At 56.0% G+C, this 11,723-nt stretch overlaps 3 protein-coding genes across 3 annotated transcripts; 2 read left to right on the top strand and 1 right to left on the bottom strand.

Moving 5' to 3' along the window:
- Positions 1-1,464: 1,464 nt before the first annotated feature.
- PtA15_16A392 (uncharacterized protein) lies at positions 1,465-3,692 on the top strand (the record flags this gene model as incomplete). Its single annotated transcript, XM_053164077.1, has 4 exons — positions 1,465-1,838; positions 1,989-3,009; positions 3,080-3,295; positions 3,666-3,692. The coding sequence occupies 4 exons, from the start codon at positions 1,465-1,467 to the stop codon at positions 3,690-3,692; spliced, it is 1,638 nt and encodes a 545-aa protein (XP_053028039.1).
- Positions 3,693-3,759: 67 nt separating this feature from the next.
- On the bottom strand, positions 3,760-4,914 carry PtA15_16A391 (uncharacterized protein; the record flags this gene model as incomplete). Its single annotated transcript, XM_053164076.1, has 3 exons — positions 3,760-4,158; positions 4,251-4,597; positions 4,659-4,914. 3 exons carry the CDS (start codon positions 4,912-4,914, stop codon positions 3,760-3,762), a joined length of 1,002 nt encoding a protein of 333 aa, XP_053028038.1.
- Positions 4,915-4,989: 75 nt separating this feature from the next.
- On the top strand, positions 4,990-6,741 carry PtA15_16A390 (uncharacterized protein; the record flags this gene model as incomplete). The annotated part of the gene is made up of 5 exons (XM_053164075.1): positions 4,990-5,486; positions 5,556-5,813; positions 5,872-5,996; positions 6,067-6,531; positions 6,599-6,741. 5 exons carry the CDS (start codon positions 4,990-4,992, stop codon positions 6,739-6,741), a joined length of 1,488 nt encoding a protein of 495 aa, XP_053028037.1.
- Positions 6,742-11,723: the final 4,982 nt, after the last annotated feature.

The following is an 11,723-nucleotide window of genomic DNA, read 5'->3' as shown; positions in this document are numbered from 1 at the left end:
ACTTCAGCAAACACTAAATTCAGGCTTGTGGAGAATCCCGGCCCCCAGCCACTAAGCGCTAGAGTATCAGTGAACACCAAAGGTGATTATCTGATGATTCAACCTCTGAACGGACTAGATGAATAAAAGCTAACACATCATCCTCAAACCCGTAGACAAAGTCAATAAGGAAAAGACCAACTCAACCAATCCCTCCCAAAGAGAAGCGGACAAAAACGGCGAGTGTCAAAGACTAGCTTGGGCAAAAGAAACTAGAAGACTCATGAGTGTTACAACTTCTGTTGTTTAGATCAAGTCGTATCACTCCTACACCGTTTTGCCCAAAGCAAACCAACTGGACCATAAAGGCCAAAGGCAAAACAAGTGTAAGCCTCAGCAGCTGAGAGATGAGAGTAGGAACTGATGTTCAAACTATGGTATTCAGATTGACTCAGTGCAATTATCAGAACCATTGCTTCCATCAGTTTCATTCTTCTTTTTCTTTCTAATCAGAGAGCAGCCTATTGCTTGCTCATAGGTAAATTACCCAGCCCATAAATCTAGTCAAAAATACATGTTTTCACTAGAAGCACAGACCCTGACACAAAGAAATGAAATCCTAGTCTTGTGAATTCTTTTACTTAGCACCCAATGTGGATGCTCTTAGAGTACCTCCACTGTGGTCCTTATATGGCTTGAACAGGTACCCAAAAACCAATGGTGAAACAATACAATACAAGACTGGTATTGGCCAATACTATGTATTGTATTGTTTTTTTGATAGATCAGAATTCCATACCATGTATTGTATTGAAAAAAAGATATGATACAGTGTATTGTACCTAAAAAAACCAATACCTTTTCTGGGCAATTGGTGCTCAATCCAATGTCCCCTCCCAGCAATATACTTGTATTGTATGGTATTGGAATGTATTGGCAATACAATACACATGTATTGGACTCAAAAACAATACCATACCATTCCACCATTGCAAAAACCCATATACGTAGGGCCCGCGTGGATTCTTGTTCTCCATTGTGGTGTGCGTGGAAATGTGTGACACCTTTTGAGGCGGGAAGGTTTCACATGGGACAGTGCAATAGGGCCCATTGGGTTGCATGCATGTCCAAGTTGTCTTGATAGGGACTTTTGACCGTTGTCTCTATTTGAGGGCCCTGCATAGGGCCTGCGGTGGCTGTGGTTTTGGGACCCGCGGTTGCATAGGCACCCGAACAGGGACGGCGGTGGAGATGTGCCTCTGCCTTCAAATGTATGCACACACTATGTGTATGCATGCATGGGGGCTGTATGTAAATACATATGTACAGCTGCTGATCCGGGCGCAGCAGGGGCAAGGGGCCTGTTTGATTACGTAAGCCGGGTTATGTAGCTGTCTCTCTTCCGATCACTCCCCTTTCTATAAATAGTTCTTCCTTTCTCCCTTTCTTGGCCGTTTTTCTTTTTTTTTTTTTTTTGGGTCGGAGATGGCGCCGAACAAACTGAGCTCGTTTGCGTTCAACCAGCAGCCGCCGCCGCCGAACTACTACCAGCTGCCGCCATCGCCCCTGTCGGCCTCGACGATCTTCGACAGTCTCGAGCTGCCCTCGCCGGCCTCCTCAGCCGACCCCTCTCCGCCCCCGGGCCATCCCCTCAAGCAGCACTACCACCAGCAGCACCCGCTGCTCGTCCGCCCCCCCGCCCAGCGCATCGGCCCCCCCGCCATCCACTCCGCCCAGTCTGCACGCTTCGGCCCCGCGTCGATCAGGATCCCCCCGCCCCTCAGACAGGCCGGCGCCCTCCAGGAAGAACTCATCGCCCCCATCCTCTCCGCCCCAAGCAGACTGGAGTCGAAGCTGTGGTCGAACCTCATCCGGAACAACAACCCCCACACCACCACCACCACCACCACCAGCCACACCCTCAACACCACCAGCCAGCAACACCACCACCACCACCACACCCACCACCACACCCACCACCTGCCAGCCCCCCTCCGCCTCCATCCCAGCCCCCACCTCGACTCGCCCGCCTACCCCCCGCCACCGTCCCTCTACCCCGCCGACCACCCGAGCCAACAGCAGCATGTGTTCTGCCAGGGCAAACAGTTCGGCCTCTCGCTCCGGGACTTCCGCGTGGTCTGCACCCTGGGCACGGGCACGTTCGGCAAGGTCCTGCTGGTCAGACTCGACCGTCCGCTCCCGCCCCCCGACCACCGTCGACCGGCGACAGAGGAGCAGCAGCAGCAGGGATACTACGCCATCAAGGTGCTCGCCAAGGCCCAGGTGGTCCGGCTGAAGCAAGTCGAGCACGTCAACTCGGAGAAAGACCTGCTGGCGCTCGTCTCCAGCCGGGCGGGCTGCCGGCTGAGCCAGTTCTTCGTCAGCCTCATGTGCACCTTCCAGGACCACAAGAACCTCTACATGCTGCAAGAGTTCGTGTCGGGCGGCGAGCTGTTCAGCCACCTGCGGCGCGCCGGCCGGTTCGGCGCCGACGTCGCCCGGTTCTATGCCGCCAACGTCGTGCTCGCCTTCGAGGGGCTGCACGAGCTGGACATCATCTACCGGGACCTGAAGCCGGAGAACCTGCTACTGGGGACGAACGGCTACCTGAAGCTGACGGACTTCGGCTTCGCGAAGCGGGTGCCCGACCGGACCTGGACGCTCTGCGGGACGCCCGAATACCTCGCGCCGGAGATCATCCAGTCCAAAGGGCATGGCAAGCCGGCGGATTGGTGGGCCTTCGGCGTGCTCATCTACGAGATGCTCGCCGGCCACCCGCCCTTCTTCAACCCCGACGCCTCCCTCGCCGCCGGGCCCTTCGCCATCTACGAGAAGATCCTCCAGTGCAGCCTCCACTTCTCCCCCTCCGCCGCCGCCTTCGACCCCGCCTCCATCGACCTCATCTCCCGTCTGCTCGTCGTCGACCGCTCCAAAAGACTCGGCAACCTCAAAGGCGGCATCCACGACATCAAGGCCCACCCGTGGTTCCGCGGCGTCGACTGGGCCCTGCTGGCCCTGCAAGCCATCCCCGTTGCGTCCCCCCCTCCCCCGTGTCCTCTCGTCACCTCTAACAGTTTTCCTTTTTTTTTGTTTTTGGCAGGCCCCGATTCTGCCCAAAGTCTCCCAGCCGGGAGACTCGTCCAACTTCGACCGATACCCGCACGTCCTGATGGACGACCTCCCCGGCTTCCTGCCCAGCCCGCCCCAAGCCTTCCCCAGCCGGCTCGACAAGTACAAGCGAGACTCGCCATCCCCCACCCTCCCCTCCTACCACCCCTTCTCCTCGCCCCCGCTGGCCCCCGAGGACCCGTTCCGTGTACGTCTCTCCCTCTCGCCCTCTTCTTCCCCGTACCTCCTGCTGACCTCCGCCCCCCTCCCCGTCTCCTCCTCAGCACCTCTTCCAGTCCTTCTGAGCCCCCTCCGTCGAGGGCTTCTTGCCCCCCAAAACCCGCCCTCCCTCGCCCGCTCTCCCATATGCCCCACATAGTCCACCATACCAAAAAATACCCCCAAAAATTCCGGCCACCCAGGCTCCTCTTCCTTGCTTCCCCGCCCCCCCTGTACTTCTTGTCTATTTATCCATGCTGGGCGGGATATGTTTCTGTACTGTTGTAGTCTTTCTTTCTTTCTTTAGTGTTCGTCTCGAGCAAACCAACCCCAAAAACATCGTTGTCGTTTATACACAGATACATTGCTTGGAGTATGCTGTTTAGAGGGGCAGGGATGTCTTCTATGGTTTTGGAGCGTAATAATAATAGTAACAGTATGATGTGATGGGGTCTAAGTGCCGTTCCATCTGTGGATCTTGCTGGGCGAGCGCGCGCACCGCCAACAGGTCCAGGGCTCGTCGAGGTGCTCGTCTCTCCAGCGGAGGATGTCGGGGAGCAGACAGGCGTAGCAGTAGAGGCCGTTGCAGCAGTCGACCTGGTAGGCGATCTTGAGCGCGGCGTCGGGCCCGCCCGGGGGGGTGGGGCGCGGGTCGGCGGGGTCGGCGACCAGGGAGGACTTCTGGGCCAGCCGGCGCCCGACACACATCGGACACTGCTCCGCCGACAGCTCCCCCCTCTTCGTCGTTGTCGGGATCGTCGTTGGGGCCGCATGGAGACGGCTGGTCAGCGAGCGCAGCCGCAGCCGCAGCCGGCGTAGGTCGATGAGCGGGAGGATGAAGAGGATGAAGTCCTGGAGAAAGAGACAGCCAGAGTCGTCAGCCGTTGTTGAAGAGGAAGAGGGAGGGAGGGAGAGGGGACTGAGACGGTGAGGGCCTGCCAGACGATCTGGCGGTGGAGGAAGTCGAAGGCGACGGTCCGGCTGGGCTGGGCGTCGAGGGGCCGGAGGGAGATGTTGAGGATGCGGTCGAGGAGGGCGCGGGGGTGGCGGGGGTTGTGGAGGAAGCGGAGGAGGGTGGCGAGCTGGAGGGCGCTTCGGAGGAGGTCGAGCCGCTCGACGAGCTCCCAGAGCGTGCGGCGGCGGTGGCGGCTGGCCAGGATGGCGGGCCAGGTGGATGCTCTGGGGCCGTCGGGCCAGCCTCCGCTGAGCATGTGGTCGCGGATGCGGGCATGGATGTAGGCGGGGACGACGGCGAGGAAGGCGTAGAGGGCGGCCCGGGTGGGGTGCAGTGCTGTGGGGGGACGTCAGTTGGGCTGTGTGGTTTTTTGGGGAGAAGAAGAGAGGAGACTGACGGCGGAGGGTGTGCCGGTCGAGCCACTGGAGGCCGGCCAGCCGGGCGCCGTAGCTGCTCGTCCGGGCGCGGCGGGGCGCCAGGCCGAGGCCGACGACGGCCAGCCGGACGGCCGCCGTGAGCTCGGGCCGCCAGCGCCCGCCGGCCAGCGTCGCCAGCCGGGCCGTCAGCGGCGCCTCGAGCATCTGGGCGAGCTCGTCGTCGAGGAGGGCGGCGTCGAGCTGGCTGGCTCGGCTCGTCCTGGGGGCGCGCGCCATGTTTCGGGGTGGTTCTGGGTCGGTTTTTGTGGGTTTTCCCTGCGTGCCAGTGCGAGTGCGAGTCCGAGTCCGACGATGCAGCGACTCGCTCTCCTCTGGCGGCTGCTCCCGAAAACCAGGAACCCCCCAGCCAGCTACATCCCCCTCACCACCCAGCCACACCCCCACCCAGACCGACAACCAACCACCAGGACGACCCCCCGGCCATGGCTCCTCGCCACCCTCGCCCTCGCCCTCGGCGCCCTGCTCGCCCTCTGGCTGGCCTCCGCCGCCCCGCGGCCCCTGGCGCCCCGCCTCGAGCAGCTGCCCGACGAGGCCGACCCGGCTGAGTGCGACCCGTTCAGGATGCCCGGCTGGCTCGACACCGACCCCGCCGACATCCTCCGCAACCTCTGGACGCCCTTCGACCCGCGCTGCCCGCCCGCCTCCCTCCTCACCCCGCTCCGCAACGACCTCCAGCACTTCTACATCCAGAACCCCCACGCCCGTCCGCCCCTCGACGCCCCCGCCAAGTTCGCCCTGCCCTGGCTCGTCAACAGGACCGTCGTCCTCCTCGGCGACTCCATCGAACGGTCTGCACCCCCCTCTCTCTTTCTCTTTCTCTCTCTGCCCGGCACTGACCAGAGCCCCCGTCCACACAGCTTCCACGCCCGCGACTTCTGCGACATCCTCTCCGCCTCCACCGACCCCCCCTTCCATCCGCTCTCCGAGAACGGCTTCACTCCCAGCCCGTCCAACTCCTCCACCCCCTCCCGCTCCTTCTTCGTCTCCAACGACACCCCCGACCTCAAGCCCCCCCGCTACCTCTTCGACCCCCTCCATCCCGACGCCGTCCCGCCCGACTGGCCCGCCGACAAGCGCCAGCTCTACCGCGACCACCATCTCGAATGGGCCGACCGGTCCGTCTCTCTCCCTCTCTCCCTTCTTCTTCCGTTTTTTGTTGACAAGCCACTCCAGGGATAACATCCGCACCAGTCCCTGGGTCTGCGAGGTGCCGAGCTACGGCTTCCGGATCGTCACGCTGTTCACCTTCGGGCTCGAGCCGTACGCCGGGGGCGCGTTCTATGCGGACCAAGACTGGTGTGCGTCCCTGTCTGTGCTTTCCGCGGGAGAGGCGAGAGAGAGAGAGAGCTGACGGGGACGGGGGCACAGACATCACGCCTGCGAAGTTCGAGGACAAGCTGACGCACACGCTGCGGCCGCTGCTGGCGAACCTGGCCCGGGCGCGCGGCCAGCCGGGGATCATGGCGCCCGACCTGCTCGAGCTGAACTCGGGGCTGTGGGACCTCCGGCAATGGTCGGAGGAGGACGGGCGGACGGCGGGGGTGGCGCTGGACGACACCAGCGAGCTGGTCTATGCGCCCCTCAGCCGGGCCCGGCTCGGCTGGTGGAAGGAGCGCATGCTCGCCCTCCTCGCCGCCGTCCACGCCGCCTTCCCCGCCCCTCACACCCCCATCCTCTGGCGCTCCCTCCACCACACCCGCAGACACTCCGTCGCGCCCTACTCCAGGGTCGAGCAGCTCGACCAATTCGCCGCCTCTATCGTCCGCCACATCCAGGCCGACCCCGCCGCCCCCGACCCCGCCCTCGCCGCCCGCCTCCGCCTCGACTCCTGGGGTCCGTCCCGATCTCTCTCCTCTTCTTCTGCTCCTCTCCACTCACGCACCCCTCCCGTCCCGCACAGGCCGCAAGATGCTCGGCTTCGAGAACCACTTCCGCGACCCCGTCCATCCCAAGGCCGTCCCGGGAAGCGTCCTGTGGAGCGACATGATGCTGTGGCAGTCCGTCCCTCTCCCCCCTCTCTTCCTGTGCACGAGCCCCGCCTGATCGTCTCTCTTGCAGACTTAGGAACGCCGTCGCCGATGCCCGCCGCGCCCAGCACACGCCCACCCCGGCGTAGCCTCCGCCCGCCCCCGCCCCCTCCCCCATCTCTCTCCTCTCGGCGTGTATTCCTCCGGCTGTGTGTCTCGCTCTTTCTTCCGCTCTGCACGCCCCCGCTTGGCCCTCGTTTGCGCGCTGCACACGGCTCTTGCTCGCTGCTCTGCACTAGGGGCCCGGTTGCTGGGCCGCGACGGGCGCAGCGGCTGTGTTGTGTCTGTGTGTGTGTGTGTGTGTTTGTGTGTCTGTGTCTGTGTGTGCGAGTGAGTGAGTGTGTGTGAGTGTGAGTGTGAGTGGGTGAACTTGAGCTTGGAATTAAGGTGTTCAAAGTTGACTTGGATAACATCATAACACCATAAAATCATAAAATCCTGAGCAGCTGAAAAAAATAGGCACCACCCAAACACTCAACTTACAGCACCATTTCTAGAATGGTACACGTGAAACCATTGCTTGAAAGTTTTATGATGTTATGATTCTATGTAGTGAAAATCTTATGATCTCAACTTTGGACACCTTGAATCGTTGGTGTTGTTCAGACCAAAGAGAGAAAATTAGACGGCACAGTACAGTGGGTAGACAGGTGTACCCCCCATAGAGACGGCAATGGGTACCCGGATACCCGCTGCGTGTCCGGGTACCGCCTGCTTTTTTGGCCCAAAACAGATACCCATACCCGTACTTGGCACCCGCGGCAGCAGTACCCGGGTCTTTCTGGCAGGTACCGGCGGTACCCGCCAAGTTGTTTTGTGTAGATATGTGCCTGCTCGCCAAGAGGGATCCCTCTCAGGGATCCCTCTTGGGCTTCTGCAAGCTGGTATCAGGATACCTGCCGCCGAGAGAGGATTGATACCCGCTTGCCGAGAGAGATTTCTCTCGGTAAGCACTGGTATACACGCACCAGCTCGCCAAGAGGCATTCCTCTTGGCGAGCTGGTGGGTGTATACCAGTGCTTGCCAAGAGGAATCCCTCTTGGCAAGCTGGTGTGTGTATACCAGTGCTTGCCAAGAGGAATCCCTCTTGGCGAGCTGGTGTGTGTACACCAGCTCTCCAAACTCTTGGCAAGCTGGTGTGTGCATACCTGCTCGCCAAGAGGAATCCCTCTTGGCGGGCTGGTGTGTGTATGCCTGCTTGCCAAGAGGAATCCCCAATCCCTCTCGGCAAGCTGGTGGTGCTGCAGCCGGGGATATCACACAGGACTTGCAGGAGACAAGTCCAGAAGGGGGTCGGGGACATACACAGCGGAAAAGAGGTAGCAGTGTTGGCGGGTATCAAGCGGCGGTACCTGGGTACCCGCCTAAAAATCACACAAAAACCAACACCCGTACTTGGCACCCGCGGCGGCGGTACCTGCGACCCTGATGAGTACCCGCCGGCGGGTGCCAGGTACCTGTTTGCCATCTCTAATCCCCCACACTGTTTTGGGCTCTTGAACCTCTCCCCCCACTCCAAGTCACTCCTCCAGGTGCGCTTGGTCAAAATAGGCTTCCAAAGATACATACAAAACAACAAAAAAACAAGGCTGTGATTTTTCATATATATATATATTTTTTTTTTTGTGAACAGAAGACAAGAATGGAACATGAAAAGAATGACAATAAATGAAAAAATGTGGCCCAAAAAATGGTTAGCGTGGGGGGTGGACAATCAGCAGTCGAAATGGGGGCATGACCGTGCCAGAATGCCAGCTCTGCTGGTCAATGACTCACTCCACACATCTTTGAAACCACATAGAATCATTTTTTTTCTACGTTTTTACTTTCAGATCTTACGCTATTATTCCTCAACCTTCATTCTTTTTGAGAAAAACATTGCAGTTTTTGGTTTTCTTGTTTGGTTTTTGGAAAATACACAATCTTCATTTTTGTGTTTATTTTTTCATGTTTGTGCTTAGGAGACTGTTTTGGACTGTGTTGCCAATACTAGGGACTTGAAGGTGGTTGGTTGAGGTCCTATGGTCCAACCATGGTGTGGAGCGTACAATTGTCTATCTGCACTATACAGTCAAACCCACAACAGGGCATACTTGCCTAGGGGCACATAGCCTTGCACAGGCGTCTCCCCACATCAGGGTGCACCAAATTTTAGTACATACTAACCTGGAAAACACCACCTCTGTAAAGGCCTACTTTTCCTAGAGAATGTCAACCAGTACCCAGCACCCGCCAGGCGGGTACCACCAGCACCCGCCAGGTGCCCATGTTTTTGGAAAAAGCAACAATGCATCTATTACACTAAATTTAATTATCACTGCTAAAACTAAATTGTAGCGCTTGTTGCTAATAATCTGGGGCTGTAATTTTAGCGTAATACCAACCCTCTAAAAACCGCTAACGCTAAATTACAGCTAATTAGCGGCGCGCTACGCTAAATTAGCTGTAATTCATAGCAAAAATTGCACTTTTTTGCCCAATCTGAGTTAGCTGTAATTGTAATAGTCCGTCTGCTACAATTTAGTTTAGCTTAGCAGCGCTAAAAAACCGCTAAATTAGGGTATTACATGCTGACTGTAGCGTAATAGATGCATCGTTGGAAAAAGCGGTGCAGTACCCAGGTACTGCCCCCAAGTACCGCTTTCCCCCTGCTGGGTTAATCAGGTAACCCCCAACCCCGGCGTGCTTTGAGCTGCCACTGAAAATAGACCAGTCATTGAGGACTGTCCTGGTGCAATCATTGAGGGAGTAACAGCTCCCCTTGAAGACAAGTGTGTGCTGGTCATTGGGGGAGTACCCTCAATGACCATGACCAACCTGTTTAATGACCAGAACAGGTTGTTCATTGAGAGGTCCTCCCCTTGATTCCCAACCTGTTTACTCTTGATGACACATCCATTCAGGTCATCAAGGACACCCCTTGATGAACTTTTTGATGAAAAAATCCGCACGGGTACTGCTGGTACCCGTCTAAAAGACCCGTGATACCCGCCTAAAAGACCTGTGGTACCCCCCGCCAGGCGGTGCCGGGTGCCCATTTTTGGCAAAAACTGCGCAGGTGCTGGCGGTGTAAATGGTACCTGGGTCTGTTTTGGCATTCTCTAACTTTTCCCATGAGAATTTTGAGACCAAGTATACAATCATCACCAAAAAGGGTCTGAGGCCCCAAGATTGGAATTTTATTTCTGGTTTTTTTTGGAAACTATCACCAAAAGCACCAATTTCCACCAAGCCAAAACCCCATGCTACCAATCAAATGAACACTATACACCAGGAAAAATCAATGATTGCTTGTCTGCAGGTGACACAGCAAAGTACAAAGGGGCATTTGAACTATTTCATGTCACTTGTAGGCAAGTGATCATTGTTTTTTCCTGGCACTACTTCCTACAAGCTTTTGACAGATTTTGAGAACTACCAGAAGCTGGTGTGTCTAACATTAGAATTGAACTCTTTGCACCAGATTGTACCAGTCACGTTCAGCTGCTCAATGCCAGAATAATCAAGTGCCTCAAATCACATTATCACAAAAAGGCCAGAGAGGTGCATGATAGAGTGCAAAAGGTGGTATGTAATGGCTTGACCAACTCTTCAGGGCACCTAACCAACCTGTTGAGTGATAGAGAATTTGCCAAAAATAATGGGGCAGCTGGAGTAGAAGAGGTGCATATATATAGACTGAATCAGGCTGCTCTCCTGCCTGGTGAGCAACTTGTACTATCACAGGATGTATAACCAAACCTAGAAACTGACACGTGTTTGAATACTGGTATGATGCATTATATACACTGATACTGATCCCACATGTTTGTTGGATGCTGGAGGCAGAAGCAATGAAATATGGCTAGTCAAAACATGAAACATGACTGACCAGAACTCATATTTGGCTAGGAATGTTGGCTCAGGCAACAATGAGTCTTTCCTTTACGGTTATTGGTAAAGTAAAGATATTGTAGATTATTTTGGGTAAATGCTATAACCAATAGTTCCAGGATCAGTAAAGAATCTTTCTTTGCTATAACATCCCCATTTTTTTCTATTTTTCACTGGTACAGTATCAGGTAGAGGAATTTATGTTTTACTATTGGGCAGAGCTTTCCAAAGACCATTTATCACCACATTCAGGCATTCAAACCCTGTTTTAACCCTTTTTATTTTGATAAACAGGGGTAAAATTAAATTTACACTAGAGATGCAAAACGGGTACCCGGCACCTGCTGGCGGGTACTCATCAAGGTGGCGGGTACCCGCGCCGCAGGTGCCAAGTACAGCCTGGGTGCCAGTTTTTCCAGTGATTTTTTGGTGACACCCGGGTATATCCGCGGGTACCCGCCGTGCAACCCCCCGCCCCGGTGTATTACATATCCTCCAGCCAAGTCCAAGACCTGGATATCCAGATTCACCAAAATCCAACCCAGCTCTTGCCCTCGATGCGTTGCCGTCCGCTCAAGAAGGTCCGAACAGCCTCCCCTCTCCCCAGTTCTGCCCCTTCAGCCACTCAAGATGATCAACAACAAAATGAAGAAAGTGGAAGCCAGGTCACAAGGCTGACCGATCAGGAAGAACTAAGTAAGCCCTCCTCCCAATTTTTTAGCTGTCCTATTCCACCCTGCTGACATTCCAAACATCACAGTGCAAGCCCAAAGGATTGCCAAGACAGCTGTGAGTTCTAGTTACACATCTTACAACACACCTGAGCTATCACTACAGCTTGATAAGAATGGTTGCCAAATGATTGCATATCCGTGTAAGACGTGAGTTTTAGTTTATTATGACAGCTTCAATGTGCCTGAATCCTGATTAGCTAACATTTGTTTGGTTGGATATAACAGCTGTGGAACAAAAATCAATTGGCCAACAACCGACTCGTTGTGCAGCAACCTCCTCAAACATGCAGCCTCTTGCATCAAGCGCCAGAGCCAGGGTGATGGCAGTCACAGTCTTGCATCCCTTGACATCACAGGAACTGGCAAGATTTACTCGCGTGAGGTAAGATTT

This window comes from Puccinia triticina, chromosome 16A, assembly GCF_026914185.1.
Source record: "Puccinia triticina chromosome 16A, complete sequence".
NCBI lineage: Eukaryota > Fungi > Basidiomycota > Pucciniomycetes > Pucciniales > Pucciniaceae > Puccinia > Puccinia triticina.
Note: the sequence above shows the minus strand (reverse complement) of the source record. Positions and strands in the feature narration are given on the sequence as shown.